This window comes from Barbatula barbatula (genome assembly GCF_947034865.1).
Source record: "Barbatula barbatula genome assembly, chromosome: 19".
Taxonomy (NCBI): Eukaryota; Metazoa; Chordata; class Actinopteri; order Cypriniformes; family Nemacheilidae; genus Barbatula; species Barbatula barbatula.
In genome coordinates, this window is record NC_136782.1 from 22,665,255 (window position 1) to 22,685,146 (window position 19,892).

The window sequence follows — 19,892 nt, forward strand, 5'->3', positions numbered from 1 at the left end:
GCTTGTTTTTCTATATTCTTCAACATACTGTCTCTCACTTTGGGTTCAAATCAACATTTTTTCCTCCTATAGTAGTGGATGATGTTCCAAAACTGAACAAATATTTTCTAATGCAGGTTTGAAAGAACCAAAGTGGAAGTAAGTGATGACAGAATCTTCATTTTAACAGAAGAATTTATTGAAACACAATCACAAGTTGTTCACTGTTACAGTTTTTCTCGATTGTTTACACACAAATATTGGTACTTGAGACACAATGACCTTAACATGTAACTCATGTACCAACCCCCTGAACCAATTCTGCTAAACTACAAGCACAATTCCTGCTTTACACTCACATTGCAGATCTAAAACACACTTTTTTCAAAACACTACACAATTCTCTGCATTTGGCACAATGTTCGGGCAGAAAAATCTCTTGTTTTCACAAGGAACACACTGCCATTCATATATGCACACTGACTCATCACATGTGTAAACACCTGTCACAAACACCTATACACCTTCTCCAAGCTATAGAAGACACATGTGGAGATATAGCAGCTGATGCTTTTCATGGCTGGACTGAGAAACATTGCTTGTGATGTGGATGAGGTGCTGTGGTCAGACCCAAACCCAAGAGAAGATGCATCATAGTTTTTTACTGTAACTGTATACAGTCAATTCTTCTGTTGTTTTGTATGTACACCACTGTATGTGCAACTTTACGTTGGTTGGGATGTACACTGTACATTGTTTTTGTTGGAAAATTAAATATATTTGTTATTGTGTATTTGTGTGTTCTGACTATAAAAACTATTATATATATATATATATATATATATATATATATAACATTATTTTACAACATACTTATATATGTACTGTCTGTAGTAAGTGTAACACTGAACCATATAAAGAGCAAAGTCATTATGATGAATGGAGAAGTGTTTTATAAAGAGCACATCAGTGTTCAACTGGTTCTTATAAATGTTTATTCATATGATGGTTTGTGTGTGTCATTTGAAAACAAAATATCATTTTGAGAAGAAAGAACATTGTTTTGAATGTGAAGTTTAATTTTGCAGGAGAATTGAGGGGTTTTGCCCATTGTGTTTGTGTTTTTTGATTTGTGTGTAGAGTTCTGAGAGTACGAGGCTTTCAGAAAATGTGTGTAAACAATTGAGAAAAACTGTAAGAGCAGAAACACACACTGACCACTCGGATGAAACTACACAAGACAACATCTATCCCACACTTATAATATGTATATGTGTTTATGTGCACACACACAAACACACATGCAGAAACACACTCCCACACACACACACACACACACACACACAGTTATACGCACACACACAGTAGTAGTGACACTGAATCTATACACTATATACTGTACTAATGTCTCAAGGCATTAGGTGACAAAATATTAGATTTTAGATAAATATTAACGTTATTCAGACTGTGTGTAATAAAAGAAAGTGTTTATAGGACTGTTGTCAAAGTCTGTGTATGTCACTGTGATGTCACATTCATGGATGTGTCAAATCAAGGACAACAGTGAGATATTGATTGAAGAAAACACTCATTAGAGACTGTCGCCATAGAGACGCTTCAGCTGAAGTCGTGATGAGAGTCACAACGTGATGAGCTGCAGATTTCTGACACATTATTCTGACTTTATCTCTTATTCTGTGCTTTTGCCCCAGGCTGAGGATTACCTGCTACTGTGTGTGTGTGTGCGTGTGAATCTAGGCCAGTGGTAATGGGTTTTCCAGGCACATGGACATTGGTGTCCTTCTCTTTAAAGTTTGATCTGGATGAACAGAGACAAAACATGAACTGTATAACATCACATCAATATCACACAGTGTCACAGACACACACGCATTCTTTTCATTCTGGTGTTACATGTGTATGTGTGCAAGAAATCACAAGACTCTCTTAAATATACATGACTTCACACGTGTCTGTTTCTGAATTCATCTCAACAGCTCAGAGACAAAGAACATTTCCGTCTCCTACAGTGATATCAGAAAGATTTAGACCCAGGCAGGCCGTCTCTGACCTCAGAAGATCTCTGACTAAAATACAGTTTGTGCAGACATCCCTGAAGGACACACAACAACACAGACACACGTCTAACAAAAGCCCCAGCATCCGCCTCAGCATATGACATCATCTGATCAACATTCTGAATGATTTGATTCAATTCCAGCATGCATCTTAAAATAATCCACCCGACCCGCCCACCAGCTGTCAATCACACAACCAGCCTATAGAGAGGAAATGGACAGATGTGACCCAGCGCTGAGGTACAGATAATCCCCCGCCCGACCCGACCAGCTCTGTTAATCCACTGAAATGATGAAGTGGTGAACTGATCACATCCATCTAACCACTGACTCTCTCTTGATTTATCATGAAACCCTTCTGTCCAGCTGCCGGCCGTCACGCCATTAATGGGATTATCCAGGGAAATTTGGTCAGTAAGTGGGTGGCAGAAATGGTTCATCTGCTCCTTAATCAATTTCCACCCCGAGTAAAACCCACTGAACGCATGTCTCATAGCATCAGCGGCGGCATCATTACAGAGAAAATCTGACGTCTAAGTGAGCGTGAAAAGAATAAGAGAATAAGAGTAAGAATACAAGCGTCTGCACCACATACAGAATCTATTAGCAGAAGTCTTGTTTGTCGGGTCGGGTGTGGTTATTATACCTTGTTTATTTGCAAGCGGCCGGGAGTGTGTTGGATGCCTCTGCATTGTGCAGAAATCCTCTTTGCTGTAGTCTGTCATGGCTGACAGGATAATGGCAGAGGTTTATAATCTTGTTAACCCTGTGAAAGCTTCACGGCGCGCGCGTCTGAAACCGGTCATTACCGTCTCAGGGTAACATCATCAGTTACGGAGGCCGAGTCGTCTCTCTGCAACAGACTCTCGATCGGTACGGCTTCTCCCGGGAGTCACATCAGCGCAATGAATCGGCAGCATGCGAACTCTCGCTGAACAGACACGGCCTGCGTCAAGCTGTACTGCTGAAAGTCCATTAAAAGTTCCTGAGGGGATTTTGGTGACGCGTCAGATGCAAATTCCAAGGTTGTGGGTTCAATTCCCAGGGAGCAAAGGAAAGAATCTATAGCTCGGACGTACTGCAAGCGTCTGCCGAATGAAAGAGAAGATCTGTTGCCGCTGTGATGAGAATCTAGTGGTGTTGTTAGTTTCTCTCTCTCTGGCTTTACACAGGAACAGCACTTTCGGTGTTCTTTTAACTCCAGCTGCATTGATTTGCTGGAAGGAAATGCATTTGCTTTAATGTATTCCCTTTAGTGCAAAGATTTCCTTGTCTCGCAAACTCCAGTGAAAGTATAGAGGGTTAAAAATGCTCAGCAGAACCTTAAAGACAGCAGGAACACGCACACATGGTGGCCTGAATGTTTTGTGTCACGCTGCACATTCATTATTGTTTAACCTTTCATTTGTTTGCCTTCCTCAGAAGATCTTTCATCCGGATTTGAGTGTAAAACGCTCACACACTTCCCTGATCTACTCTGTTCTAGTGTGAAGTGATGCAGTGAGAGATGGAGAGAAAGATCAAACGAGTGAAAGAGAGAGAGAGAGAGAAGATCCACAGGGAGGATGCTGTTATCTAACTGGTGTTCCAATTAAAACCTTCATATTCATCCATTTCTTCTCAAGCGCTGTCTTCTGTAATCAAACATAGGGATGGCTGCTATGGCCCTAAAAGTCTATCACAATATTTTCTGGTATTTGTTGCGATATAACTATAACACCATCCACCGATACAAGTGATAGCAGCCGCATATAGTCTAGAGCCTCACAAACACCATTCAAAAAGTAAAACATATCTCAAATCAAACAGGCTCCTGAAATATACCTGGGCAATTCCAGCATTATGAATGTGACATAAAAATGAGAATCTATTAACAAATATATTGAACCATCTGTTAATGTTTTACTAAACTCTTGCTGATCGAGTCCAACCATCAGGAAAATGTCAGTCTGTGAACACATTTTCTATGTTAAAAAGGGAAATAAACATGCGTAATGGATGTGGCCAAAAAAGGACAAAGTTTTGGGGATTTCTATGAATTAAAATGCACAATCCTGCAGCAATATTACCCAATGAATGGAGAAGTGATGCCTCTTTACATCAAATAGATACTTTATAAAAAAAATCATTTGTCCATTTAAGAGGAATATGAGGCGTTATGGATGTGACAATCCGGAAAATGGCTCTTACCTGACTATGAAAAATCATGCACTAAAAATAAAACAAATACTAAAATAACTATGAGATCTCACATGGGCATTTAAACCACCACATGTTGAGATCTGTGCTGTTAGCATAGTAAAAACTGTTGGAAAAACCTTAATTTCTTTATGGTAGAGTTGACATTTTCACAGAATTACCTACCTACAGTCTAAAGAAATGAACTAAAACTCATGTCATACATAAAGTGTATATAGACTATTGTTGGGTGGAAACGATCACATCAGGCTACAAATCACTCTCTCCTGAAACATATACTGTATCCGTCTATGACTCGCGCTACAGAAAGAGAACAGAAAAAAGAGGATAAACGCTGTCATTCGCTCATAAATGTTTTTAATGTAACGTAATACAAACTCGCAATACTTACTGGATGTAAACAGGCAGCGGTGCGGTGCAAGTGTTGCTATGAGAGCTCTTAAGCTTTCCTCTGGCTCAATACATCTAACGAATGTTTAAATAAAGACTTTTAGCCAAACTACATGTTGTGGTGCTTTAATGTTTTATGACTATCAACAAATACTTTTCTGAAATAAAACGAAAGTGAAACTAAACATTAAGTCGGATGCATCTACAGTGCCATCCTTCACCAGAGTTAGAGCTCCTCTTTTAGTGCAAACTCTTTCTCAGCTTCACGTCCGCCCTCCGCTATACCCGTTTTCACACCGCATATGAGCTGTCAATCAATCTTACAAAGAAAAACATCATCAACTGGGATTTATCGTTCATATTGCCGGAAGACTAATTCCTATCATGGGAAAATTTCTGCTTATCTTGCAAACAATATAATATCGCCCATCACTACTCAAACGTAGAACACAAGACCTCTGCTGTACTTGCGAGTGGGGCAGGAATTGGGGCGACCCACTTCTTGACCCAAATCCTCAAAGACGAGTCCCTGTTTAACAGAGCATTAGACTGGAGAATCTGTCCAGTAAGACAATCACACGGGAGATGCTGATATCACTCAGATTCTGTGGCAAAAATGCGTCACATCTGAGGAGCAAATGCTCACGGTTCCCTCTAAAGCAGGTCTGGATTCTAACAGATTGAAATCAAACACTAATACGAGCGGGAACATTCACATCACACTCTCATTTAGACTAACAGACAGCAGTGCCCTTTCACCAATAAACACTGAATGTTAATCAAGCTATATAAGTTCCTCACCATCTCTCTTACATCCAACATAATTTCATTACAGAAACCAGCACTGCTTACTTCACAGATGCAATTAACAAGCGGTTTAGAAGGTTCAGTGATTCTGATTCAATGAATGCAGCTGAACACAACGCAAAACATCTTGTTCCTCACGTGTATAACGAAGTTGATCTCCAGCAGGGTGTCAGAGGAGAACTGGTTCCCCTGGCTGGGTCTGGGTTCTCCTGAGAGTTTTGGGTTCCTCGCCACTGTTTGCACACTGGCTGCACTGGTTTTGCCCGCCGGGGGGCTGCTGGCATCAGCTATATTTCAATTTTGCACTTGTTAATATTCTTTGAAATTTAACATTATTACTACCCCATAAAGGAATTGATAGTCTGCATAATATATGACCTGTGTTTCTCTTCTTTCATCTTCTGTCTCTGTGTGTCCCTTAGTGCTGCACGATTTGAGGAAAATGTCACATTGCGATTATTGAGGTAAAAATTGCGAGGTGCGATTGGTATACAATAAACTGGGTATAATGAGTCAACTTGGTTGATATCAAGGAAAGTGCACACACAGATAACTGAAAATGCTGAAATTTTTATTTCTCAACTGAGATATACAGTTCAAACTAGCAACAACAACTAGAATTGCACAAAGTTTTCAAAATAAAATAAAATGTTAGAAAATCAAAAAACAGTAACATCTTTGCATTACTGAATTAAATTAACTTAAAATATATTCTCAACAGTACAGGTAAATTAAACAAATAGAACATAAATACGGATGTACACATTTAAGCACATTGTAACATATACTTGTATGAACTCTTTTGAAAAAGAAACTGGATATAAATGTGTGATTCACTCTGTAAAACTTAAACCTCTTTAATCTTTGTTGTTACTTTAAATTGTTGTTACTCAACTGGTTGAATCCTCTTTCTAAAACATTATATTTACTTTATTTACAACTTTAGTTTAGCTAATACTGCACCGTACCGCTCTCTGCTAAGTGTCTGAAATCCTGAAACAAAAATCGCCAATTCTTCCTGGCCACTAGTTCAGTGTCGGTCTGCTCTGCGTCCATTTCTCCCGTCTCCACACTGCGCAAGCCCCACAAGTCATGTGACCAAGCACACGCTCCACCGCCACAAGACGACTCGTTTTTTTTTCTCGCATAGAAAATGGCCATATATCTCTTAGAATGGATTTCTTGTCACGTCCATGAATGCACTTTTTTCTTCTATTTAAGCGCATCATTTTGCCATCATGTAATCGCATAGCCTGCAAGCACACACAAACTCACATGCACGCACACACACACACACTCACATGTATACACACCCGCACGAACACACACACAAGCATACACACACTCACAATGTAATGTCTCTCCTCACATGACTCACAGAGCAGAGAAACTGCAGGAAGAGAAGAACACATTCACACAGGGAAGCTCTTGATTTATTTAATACAGATCAATGTTTTAGCAGATGTGCCAACTCTATGAGAACATCTGTCAGAACAGCACACATCACAGACATGTCACATTAAACTCACATGGATGACACATCACACACATGTAAAAGGATTCTGCTAGAGGTCTTCACGGAGGACCCGAGACCCGACCCTGGACCCATATGGGTGGTATGGGTCTATATTTTGACTGGTTAGCCGGGTCCGGGTCCAAATTCTATTACTTTGAGTTATTACCAGAGTCGATTAAAATTCGGCACCGTTTGTGTTTTGTAACTTAGTTTCAGCATGTAAAATGAGGTGAAAAACCCACGAGCGAGCTCAGTCAGCAGCAGCCGTCACCTTCAGACTCAGAAATCAGCACAGCTATTGCAACCGAAGCTTAAGCAGTGACAACGTGGCTCTTTTATTTAGAAGGCGGGACTTATTCCACCAACTTATCCCATTCCATGTTTATATTGATATAAATGAAGCGTGTTGTTATATCTTAAATTGTTGTTCAGACTCTGCTCAGAGCACATTGATAATCAGCAAGAGAGGAATAACGTGGAAACCACATTAGCAATGAATTACATTTAGGCATTCGGCAGATGCTTTTATCCAAAGCGACTTACAGCGCATTATCCTATACATTTATACACAGGTATCTGCAATCCCCTGAGATCAAACACACAACCTTGTGCTGTTAACACTGAGATACAGGAAAGAAATTGCATCACAATCCGGTACGAGTGAGTAACGTTAGAAGGTAAGTCAAAAACTTGTTTACTGACTAGCAAGTTGCTGTGGAATTTGTGCTTATCATGTCCAGGGTCTGTCTTTCCGGACGGGTCGGTCAAACTTTCAAATAATAGTCGGGTCTGCGACGGGTCCGGGTAGTACATTTATAGCATTTCTAGGGTCTTAACGGGTTCGAGTCGGGTCTGTGTAGCACAATCACGGGTCTCTTCAGGTTCAGACCTCTACCGAGAGCAACACAACCGAACGAGTGCTTTTGCTTCTATACATGGTTACAATAAAAACATTTCATCCTCATTTCTGTATGTAAATGTTCTGCCCACTGATTCATTCTAAACCAGATATAAAACTGATCAAATGCATATCAAACACTGGGCTGTTCATAACTTAATACAGTGAAACTCATGCGTGAAACAATATAAAGGCCTGGTAAACTAAGGGTACTGTTAACAAAATGACAAAAGTCGCTTTGGATCGTCTGCCAAATAAATAAATGTAAATGTAACACAATAAAACACGATACATTTTTTGCAAATAAACTCTTTATATACAGTAACACTATATTTTACAGACCCGTGTTTCACTATATCGACTCTATTTCATAGATCTATTCATTATTTGTAACCCTGGACCACAGAACATTGGTTAAATAAGCTGAATAAATAAGCTTTCCATTGATCTATGTTTTATTACAATAGGATCAGATTTGGCTGAGATATAACTACTGTATTTAAAACTCTGGAATCCAATGAGCAAAAGGTTATTAATGAGGGAGGATGTATCAGGCCGTTGAAAGCAGAACCAGGTTTATTTTGACGCTCTCTATGGGTCACCGCTGTAATGATGTCGTGTAGAGCAGATGAACCTGAAAGATTTACACACTTGAGTGAGTAATTCTCAAAGAGCGACAGCAGCGAGTTAAGTTTGTAGATGTGTTTATGGCCCTTTATGTTCGCGATTGTGCTGCATCCACTCACAAAAATTAAGTTTTGATATATTTATGATAGGATATTTACAAAACATCTTCACAGAACAAGATCTTTACTTAATATCAGAATGATTTTTGACGTAAAATAAATATTTGATACAAACAATATAGTTTTGTTGGCTATTGCTACAAATGTACCTTTGAGACTTATGAAGGTTTTTTTTCTCCAGGGTCAAATATTTTTTATTTCTCTCTCTCTCTCTCTATATATATTAAACATGTAATTAATAATATTTCATATTAACCCTTCTTGTATTTTTATTTTTAGTGGCATTTATTTATTCTGTTAATTACACTGTTTAATGACACTCACATCTTTGTCACACAACACACACACACACATGAACCCACACACTAACTGACATGTTGATCATGTGTGTTGTGTGAATTGAGCAGAGATCAATAAAGCAGTTGTAATGAATCAACTCATATTATAGATTCCTCTATTACACTCAATAATCTCCTTTGAGCTCTGCTTACACACACACACACACACACACACACAAACAGAGAACAGATCAGGAAGTGATGTCATACTGCTTAAGCTTTGCATACGCAGTCAGTGAGCTCAACTAGTGACATCTCAGGTTGATTCTGAAAAGCATTAGGAATAAAACAGATGATGTACTGATCTCAGATTTGGCCTTTGGTTTGTCCACTGATGATCTTCAGACGTGATGATGTTGTGTAAAGCTACTGTTAAATCCTGTGCGCAATCAAAGCATCCGATTCAACATCACAAGACTATCACTGTCAGATACTGTTCACTGTTGCTCTGACGTGACCAGAAACCTGAACTTTTGAAAAATGTTGAAAGTCCTGGTGTATCCAGTGAGTATTTAACATCAGAGCTCACATGAGTGTGGTGTAAAGCATCTTTACTGCTCTTCATGGGTGATTAAGCGCAGTTAAACCTTCCACTAACTCTCTTCTCTTGCACAAACTGGACGTTTCTTTAAGGTGTCGGCTTTAATCCTCAGAATAACTGCTGTTTGGTTAAATATTGAAATATCTGAAAAACAATCAAATCATCCATCTTTACATACATTACCAGCACTAAATGATAACATTGTTCAGTGACACAGTTCTGATTCACATTGTTTTGCTTTCGTCTCTGTCTGTCTGACATCCATCACACGGTGCGTCTCACCACTGCAGATGAATGTACATTTATATACGATCAGTCAGATGTGATGTGATGATGTTGTGTTGTGATACAGAATCAAACTGAACTCTCTGATACATGAGAAGGAGACGACGGGCTGTTCTTTGTTCCTTCAGACAGACCTGAAAGCATCGGCTGGTCTTGTGGTTTACCAGCATTGATTTTAACCTCAATCCTTCACCTGATCCTCTTCTCTTCTGTAAAAATACAGTCCTAAACCACAGAGGAGGATTTTCTGACCTCCGCTCTTCACCTGCACCTGGACATTCAAGGTCAATGTCATCAGTTTGTGTGTCCAACATGCTCTGCCAGTCCGTCACATGACCCGACAACCAATAAGTCTTATCTGTGTGTCACCAATGAGTTTCAGAAGAGATGTCAACAATGTGTCAAACTGAGCTCAGATGTGTCAAGTCTGCCATCAAAAGTCTCTCAATGTGAAGTCAAACATCGACTCTAATCCAGATGATTTCACCTCTAACAAGCGACTCTTCAAGCGTTTCACAATCACACTCTCACTTCATTTTTTTCTTTTTAGGTACTGTATATACCAACATCTGAGCAAGAACACGTTCCTCTTTCAGGTCCTCAATGACGTTTCACATTACAGCAGTAAATCCGGTCCAGACGGATGCTGGAAGACAGTACAGGACCTGACAGAGTGTGTAAAGGCACTGATGGATTCACTCTCCCGCGGACCCTTCACCTCAACCCCGGACGCCAACTACAGGTGAATCTTCTGAGTTGACGCCAGCGAGGAAAGAGGCAAACGGCATTGGACGAGCGCTGACAACACAAGAGTCACGGCCCCATACAACCTCTCGCTTATCACCGTCCTCTTAAAAATAGCCTGCGCTGTTTACCGTCAATGCCATAATTGACTTAGAGTATTGCTGTCACAGAAGTGGATGTTTTAGAAAAACCAACAATTTGTCCTGTCATTCTGAGACTCACTGCCAGAAGTGTTAAAAACCAATTAAATCCATAGCATTGTGGGAAAATAGCTCTGAACGCTGGAGGATAACTTCACACCTCACATATACAGAGCAGGGGCCAGAATTACAGGTCGCAAATGAGATAGCAATGCCCCAGATAGCTGCCATCATTTAATAAACGCTAAACACCATCGCTGTCAAACACGCTCGCACGCACAAGAGCATCAACACAAACTCTGATGATGAACAGTGTTCCTAATGAAAGCTAAAGGATAATCACGCATTACAGCAGACAGGACACTCGCCGGGCATTATGGGTACAGACTACAAACCCCAGGTGACGACATGAATGAATAAAGCTCATGTATGTCTGTCATTTCTGCTCTGTTAGTGAAACCCAATGGAGTTTTTCCTCCTCCTCAAAAGCTCAAACGCTACTCAACATGTAAACAGCACCCGAGAAACTTAATTATGTAAAAAAACAGGTCTCTAACCCAAAACATATCACAAAACATATAATAAAATTATGTTATCTACGGTTTGTGGTGGTGAACAGAACTCAACAATTCAACACAACATATTTATAACTTTAAAAACATAAGCTTTGAATGTCAAGTTACTTCTTTCCTGGAGTAAAACATGCTCAACATAAACTACAGTAGAAAACTCTTAATACATTTAACATTACTGCCACAAATGATATTATGTTTAACAAGAGCGCTGACACGAGGAAGAGAGGATTTTATAGTCATTTGATTACCATGTGTAAGCTATAAACAACTTTAATAGAATGACAGAAGAATAAATAAATGAAGACAGAAAATGAATCAACTATTTTTCATTTCTTAATAATCTGTCTGAACGTAAGTGATGGTGATGTTTTCTGTATGTCCTCTGTTCATCTGTAAACATTCAAATGCTGAATCTAAAGACAGCATGTGTGCTTCCAGCCAAGACGTGGTGTGATTTATCAATGAGTGAAGAGTGTGTGTGTCAGTTCAACACATTAAAGAGAATAAAAGACACTTATCTCACACACAAGGTGACCCTGTGCACTTTATATAGCAAGAAAAAGATACCACTACATTTCCTGTTAATTCATCCTATCAGAAATGTAATATGAATTTCTGAAGAAACGTCTAATCTCAGCTCTCGTTCTTTGACCCCTGACATCTATAAAACCAGGAATAATCCTCTTTCACCTCAAACCATCATCTGTTGTTTATTAATCATTTATGAAGCTCACGGTTGTCACTCAAAAACATCCCAAATCACAATAGAAAAGTCAAAAGTGTGTTTGAAATGTCACATGGCATCAACACTAATACAAGACATGTGTAGTATTTTATATAATAAACATGAATATTAATACTATACAGCGATGTGTTTTTAACAGTTTGTTGTACTGTTACACCGCAGGACACACGGTACGGTTGATTTGTCAACTAACTATATAAGAATAAAAACTGACGACATCATGATGTTTGACGACAGTTGATCGGACTGTGATCTGATCACACGAGTGTTTTTGTCTTTACGTCTGATCTCACTCACGAGCTCCAGTGATCAGATGCGCTCAGATTATTGACGCAGTGGTGCTGATGCTGAGAGAGAGAGAGAGAGAGAGAGAGTGTTGACTAAACTCTTACCGGATGACGGCCGTGTCTCCCTGTCTGATGGTGATGTTATCGGGGGATCTCTGACTGTCCACGCTGATCACCGGCAGTCCTGTGGGAATAAAACACAGCAGTCGGAAAAAACTCGCCTGCAGCTGTCGAAACGATACGCGTCTCCACACAAACATCTCCACACACAAGAAATCCACAGACAGAAAGAAAAGAGACACTGTGAACAGATCGAGAGAGATCCGCTACTGACGCGCGAGCGGGAGAAACTGCGATACAGCCCGCCGCGCGCTTCTCGCGTGCACTAGCTCGACGCGCGCTCCCTCGCTCTCTTTCAGTACACTGGCGCTTTGCTGCCCCTTCACGGAAGTCCCGTTATCGGTTGTCACGACAACAGCTCGCCTACAAAGCGCGGTAAGCTCGCGACATCTAGCGTGAACGCGCGCGCGCGCCCTCCAAAATAACGCGAGTCTATCTTCCACAAACACTATTTACATCAAATCATCTGTGACGTCAGTGAGAAACACAACCCTAACTGAGCCTTTACTGTACTTTACTGTAGCAAAACAATAACTTGTGCTTCATCTAAACACGTCTAAACACACACACTAAACACTTACTGTGACATTATAGACGCACACAAATATAAAGATAATGTGTTCATGTGTGTACACGTGTAGCCTCTGCCCTGCAAAACACACACACACACACACACGCGTGCGCACACAAACACACTTCAAACACACACACACACACACACACACACACACACACACACACACACACACACACACACACACACACACACACACACACACACACACACACACACACACACACACACACACACACACACACACACACACACACACACACACACACACACACACACACACACACACACACACACACACACACACACACACACACACACACACACACACACACACACACTCCAAACCAAACCACGTTTATCTGAACTGCAGAAAGGGTTAGTGAAAACTGACTTCACACACGCACACACTTACACCCAGCTTGATTTCATGACTTTATATCATTCTTGAAATCCAACACAAACTGAACTCTATTCAACACAACACATGATGAAGAAACAATGATGAAACACAAAACTGCAGCGATGTCTTCATGTTTTTGTCTCATGTTTGAGTCTTTGCTCAATGTAATGTTTCAGCACCTGCGGTCAGAATGAGATCGTGCCCATCAGCGGCCCGTCCTTATCAGATTTACATAATTCATTAGAGAATGAAGTATTGAAATGACACAGAGTGAGCAAATGACATCGTCAGTGAGAGCTAAATGTATTCTTAATCATTTTTGCCCTGAAACTCCAAACGAAACCTAAGACACAAAATAGATTGATCATAACATCTTAAATCACCTCATTTATGCTTTAGATGTAAAACAGATAACACAATGGACGAAACTAATGCACGAAAAATGCTCTGCCACGACTCAACTGTGTGTCAGTGTAGTGTTTATTATGTTCACTCCTCACATCTGTTTAACTGACATGAACGCACGTACGCACGCACGCACACACACACACACACTCATGACACACGCACGCACGCACACACACACACACACTCGTGACACACACATACACACACACACACACACACACACACACACACACACACACACACACACACACACACACACACACACACACGCACACACACACTCATGACACACGCTCACACACACACACACACACACACACACACACACACACACACACACACACACACACACACTCATGACACACGCTCACACACACACACACACTCATGACACACGCACACACGCACACACTCATGACACACGCTCACACACACACGCTCACACACACACACACACACACACACACACACACACACACACACACACACACGACACACGCTCACACACACACACACACACACACACACACACACACACACACACACACACACACACACACACACACACACACACACACACACAGACTCAGAGCACAGCACTTTTATTCTGATGTGTAAGATTCTTACTTCATTACCTTCATGTGAAGCACTGCTCAGTTCAAAAATCCAGTTCAACAAAATCTTTATGTCAAGAAAATGAGAGCGTGTGGAGTTCCAGATCTTCCAGATCTTTCTTCAAGCTGAAGACTGCAAGCCAGGCATAATTATTCCTGAAACACCCCCCACAAGAGCAAGTGTTTCTCGCTGCTCTCGCCTCTATATGAGCATAATATCTTCTTTATTCTCCACATGAAAAGAGGCCAATAACAGATCTTCTTCACACAAATGATACGGTTTACCTGACATCAGCTCAAGTTCAGGAGAAACACATGATTTATGAGCTCCAACACACAGAAACTTCTGTGACCCCAGAGATATTAGTCCATTACACTTCAGTGTTGTGATTTACATTATTTAAGTGCATTTGGGAGCCGAGCACAAGACGTTGTGTTTCATCACTGAAACTGCTGCAGTCGCCACAGACACTTCATCATCACCTTCATTCACAAACACACACGCTTAAGAATAAAACACACCGTCACATTCACACATTGAGTGGGATCTAACGCAGTGTGCCTTCCGTTTATTTGCTTTGATTTACTTTCTTCATTTTCAATCTAAACTTGGTTTTAACAACAGAAACACAAACCCAGAGGACAAAGCAGCAGCAGCCACACACACACACACACACAGGTGTGTGATGGTAATCACATCTGAGGATGGAGGATGCACAAGTGTGTAAACGCTGGCAGTCAAATATCAGTGTTTGAAATCTTGTGTCTGTCAGTTTGTGTTTCTGTAATGGAGTTTAAAGTTTGACATCTGACCTGCTGCAGGCCAACAGAGTTTCTGTAGCTCTCTCTCACACACACACACACACACACACACACACACACACACACACACACACACCTCTGTAAATAGAACAGAAGGAGCTCTTGAAGGTCATCTGAGGCTTTAACTGACCTACAATTCATCATCCCGGCCGCTGCTGCTGTTTGTGTTCAGTAAACTCTGATGTGTCTTACTCATATAAATGCAGCAGTTATTTTACAGCCCAACAGTGTTTTATCACACAGCCTTATAAAGTGACTTCATGCATCACTCCATTACATTTGACTGCTCTAAAGAAAAGTGCTGCCGTATAATATTGGTTGTTTACTGGTTTGTTTAAATCATATTGAGAAATAAACATTACGAGGGACAAATTAGACCCCCCCACCACATACATCTATAATCTCACTCCTGTTCTCCTGTTCGGGTTTTTCTATCACTGCTGTCAGTCATTCTAACACAGTTATATAAAGATGATTTTTTTTGACACAGAATCGTAAATGTTCTTGATAGTGTTGACATCAAACACTAACAGTGATGACACATGGCTACATTACAACACCGGCCCTGTATTAAAGGTCCTTCATAACTCTCTCTAAATGTGATCATCTTATGAATAAAACCGTCTCATATCTGTATATACAGCCACAGAAAAAATCAAGAGACCATTTCAGACACAGTTTTTCTGATTTTTAAATGTACTTTTTACAGGTACAGTATGTTTAGGTAAAATTGTAATTTTTTTTCAATCCTAACCAACCTACTAACAATATTTTAACCTAATTTCATATCAAAATATTCTTTCTATTTGCAGAAAATTTAAATTGGAAGAACAGGTGAAATAACTGAAACAAGGATGCTCTCTATTTTTTCAGACCTCAAATACAGCAAAGAAAACAAGTTCAGATTAACTTTTAAGCAACACAAAATACGTAAGAAAAGTGTCATTTATGTAATTATCTAGATTTCTTCGTGTGTCTTGTCTTTCACATTGCCGTTGGATGACTTGATGTCACTCCGGAGGTTAGGGTTAGGTGAAATTCAACAAACATTGGACTGGAATGACCACAATACATCCAGAAATGAAAATGTAGAATGGTCTCTTAATTCCTTTCCACAGCTGTATATATACACTCACCAAAAGGATTATTAGGAACACCTATTCAATTTTTCATTAATGCAATTTTCTAATCGACCAATCACATGGCAGTTGCTTCAATGCATTTAAGGGTGTGGTCCTGGTCAAGACAATCTCCTGAACTCCAAACTGAATGTCAGAATGGGAAAGAAAGGTGATTTAAGCTATTTTGAGCGTGGCATGGTTGTTGGTGCCAGACGGGCCGTCTGAGTATTTCACAATCTGCTCAGTTACTGGGATTTTCATGCACAACCATTTCTAGGGTTTACAAAGAATGGTGTGAAAAGGGAAAAACATCCAGTATGCATCAGTCCTGTGGGCGAAAATGCCTTGTTGATGCTAGAGGTCAGAAGAGAATGGGCCGACTGATTCAAGCTGATAGAAGAGCAACTTTGACTGAAATATTCACTAGTTACAACCGAGGTATGCAGCAAAGCATTTGTGAAGCCACAACACGCACAACCTTGAGGAGGATGGGCTACAACAGCAGAAGACCCCACCGGGTAACATTCATCTCCACCACAAATAGAAAAAAGAGGCTACAATTTGCACGAGCTCACCAAAATTGGACAGTTGAAGACTGGAATGATGGTCTGATGAGTCTCTATTTCTGTTGAGACATTCAGATGCTAGAGTCAGAATTTGGCGTGAACAGATTGAGAACATGGATCCATCATGCCTTGTTACCACTGTGCAGGCTGGTGGTGGTGGTGTTGTAATGGTGTGGGGGATGTTTTCTTGGCACACTTTAGGCCCCTTATTGCCACTTGGGCATCGTTTAAATGCCACGGCCTACCTGAGCATTGTTTCTGACCATGTCCATCCCTTTATGACCACCATGTACCCATCCTCTGATGGCTACTTCCAGCATGATAATGCACCATGTCACAAAGCTCGAATCATTTCAAATTGGTTTCTTGAACATGACAATGAGTTCACTGTACTAAAATGGCCCCCACAGTCACCAGATCTCAACCCAATAGAGCATCTTTGGTTTGGTGGAACGGGAGCTTCGTGCCCTGGATGTGCATCCCACAGATCTCCATCAACTGCAAGATGCTATCCTATCAATATGGGCCAACATTTCTAAAGAATGCTTTCAGCACCTTGTTGAATCAATGCCACATAGAATTAAGGCAGTTCTGAAGGAGAAAGGGGTCAAACACAGTATTAGTATGGTGTTCCTAATAATCCTTTAGGTGAGTGTGTATATCTGTATATATCGCCATGTTGAGACTGCTGAACTCATCTATCAACAACGTTTCAGATGGGATAGTCCCACTTTAGGTTGCCGGTTGGATCCTCAGGGCCGGCGGGTAACGACTGATGTGCCCTTTACGAAGGCACCTTACCCCTCTTTGCACCCCTGGCACTGCAGTGATAGCTGCTCCTGGTGTATTTGTGTTCACTCCACTCTGGACAGGTTAAATGCAGAGGTCATATTTCAGGTATGGGTCACCATATCTGACAAATTGGTCACTTTCACTTTACTTTAGTCTTCATGATTTGATTTTCTATGAACTCTGGAGCCTTGATCATATTAACATAAGCAGTGCTGTGTGTATAATAATAGGTTAACATTCACACCATTCACAAAGACGATTTGACTTTATTGCAATTGATGAAAGATGATGACGATTTTTCTTGAAACATGTATGATGAACTGTGCACATTACAAGCAGGTTCAAAACTCACTTAGTTCTGATTTAAATCATGTTTGAGGGACATCTTATGGCCATATAGCCTTGGTTGTGCCAGCGTGATTTCTAGAATGTGTTAAACCAACTGTGAAGACTTTACAACTGACAAAATATGGTGGCATCCAAAAACTGTATGGATCCAGCTGGACTGAAGGTTATTTCTTATCAAGCCACTTAGCAGAAATGAATATAAAGCATTACATACACAAGCAGGTTCAATATTTCAGCAGATGATTGAAGAAAATTTCATTTGACAGCTTTATAAAAATAACTTCATATGACACCAACATCCATGCGAAGTCCCAGTTAAAGTAAAAAAAAATTTCATCTCTGAATCAAATGATGAAAGAGAAATAGGACACATGAGACGTGTGTTTATATAATTCACATTAATGTTCATGTTTATTAGGACTGCATTTGAAGTCTGTATACTGAAGTGTCTGAAGTGATGTTTGACCTGAAACAGTGTTTGAATGAAGATTACTGTACTGTAGGTTTATATGACATTATACACTTTTAGTAAAGTGTCAAATAAAGATGTGCATACATACAGTAAGATATAAAAAAACTTTCTTTAGTATTATTTTACATGGTGTGAATCAAAGACGGCTATAAATAAAAAAATGAGCTTGAAACAGTTTGTAGTCATTAGAAAAAAAGTGATTTTAATTCCCAGATTCACAAACCTCATGTTTGCTTTCTTTTCGAAGTTGCTCAATGTAAAATCAGTCAACTTGTTTGTTTTTTGTATTGTAATTATGATATAATCCAAGGGGAAGATTGATAAAGACCAGCGAGAGTCAGATCAACGTCTGGAGTGTGAATCCAACATCTGCTGCTACATCTGGAGCATCTCCTAAACATGATCATCAAGCTTTAGATTTTTAGACTGTCAGTGTATGATGAAGAAACTTGAGTCCATGTTCAACAGTGTTCTTACGACAGATCCTAATCATCATCATTACATGCTGAACTTTAAGACCGATCCTGCATCTACAAAACGACTGGAAACATCACCACTAACAAAACTGAGCAATGCTTCAAACGTGCATGATATTTACTGAACACCAGACAGAAGTGAATCAGTTCAAGGAAATCTGAATGTTTGTTTCTTAAGAGCAGAATTTGTTCTATGGTGCACAACTGAGGATTGATGGGAACCATACAAAGGACATTATAAGCAGCACCTCAGCAAAAGGCATCTTTCACTCAGAATAATGGATGTGATGAAAGTGGAATCGGACACACTGATAAGAGCAAGGAAAGGTAAGTATGTATTTCTATAATGATTTATCCCCCACAGAAACACAGAGGATGCCTACCCGAAGAACCCAGTGTAACCTTAGACCTCATTTCCTCTATTCATATTCTTGACTGCTCCCTTTGTCATGCATCAGGCGTGGGAAATGTCCTATTCTGCAATGTGCTTTGCTGAAATAGTGGGATTATAATACATAGTCCTATTAAACGTATTTGATACCTTCATGGGCCAAATCTCAAAAACACTTGTTGACCCTCTGCTTGTTTGTTTGTTTACTCCCTACTCTTGCAGAACATCAGCAGCCGAACACAAGACCTTAACACACATGTATCTATCAAATGAGGAGGTTTCATAAACACAGCTGCTTACAAACACTAACACCACCATAAAAGAAAACTCTGCAAAACTCACTATATCATTTTATTTTGTTTTAAAAATGAGGACATTCTCAAAAAGAAGTTTTGCTTATATTTTTTTAGGTTTTGCAAATTTTTGGATACAAATTTGTCCCCAAAATATAGTTATTTTGATTCACACGCATGCATACACATGTCATAACACCTTATTTGTTGTCAATAAATAACGG

The 19,892-nt window shown here is 40.0% G+C and overlaps 1 protein-coding gene across 2 annotated transcripts in view; it reads right to left on the reverse strand.

The window, feature by feature from the left end:
- The window catches only part of lsamp (limbic system associated membrane protein), a 78,946-nt gene that overhangs the window by 23,625 nt on the left and 35,429 nt on the right, over nucleotides 1–19,892 (reverse strand). Inside the window, exon 1 of one of the 2 annotated variants that reach the window (XM_079481194.1) lies at nucleotides 12,374–12,690. In XM_079481194.1, the coding sequence (XP_079337320.1) occupies nucleotides 12,374–12,528 (155 nt within the window). In that variant the 5' untranslated portion in view covers nucleotides 12,529–12,690. Of the gene's footprint in view, nucleotides 1–12,373; nucleotides 12,691–19,892 lie in introns of those variants that run through there. The other variant, XM_079481195.1, reaches the window with a different exon arrangement.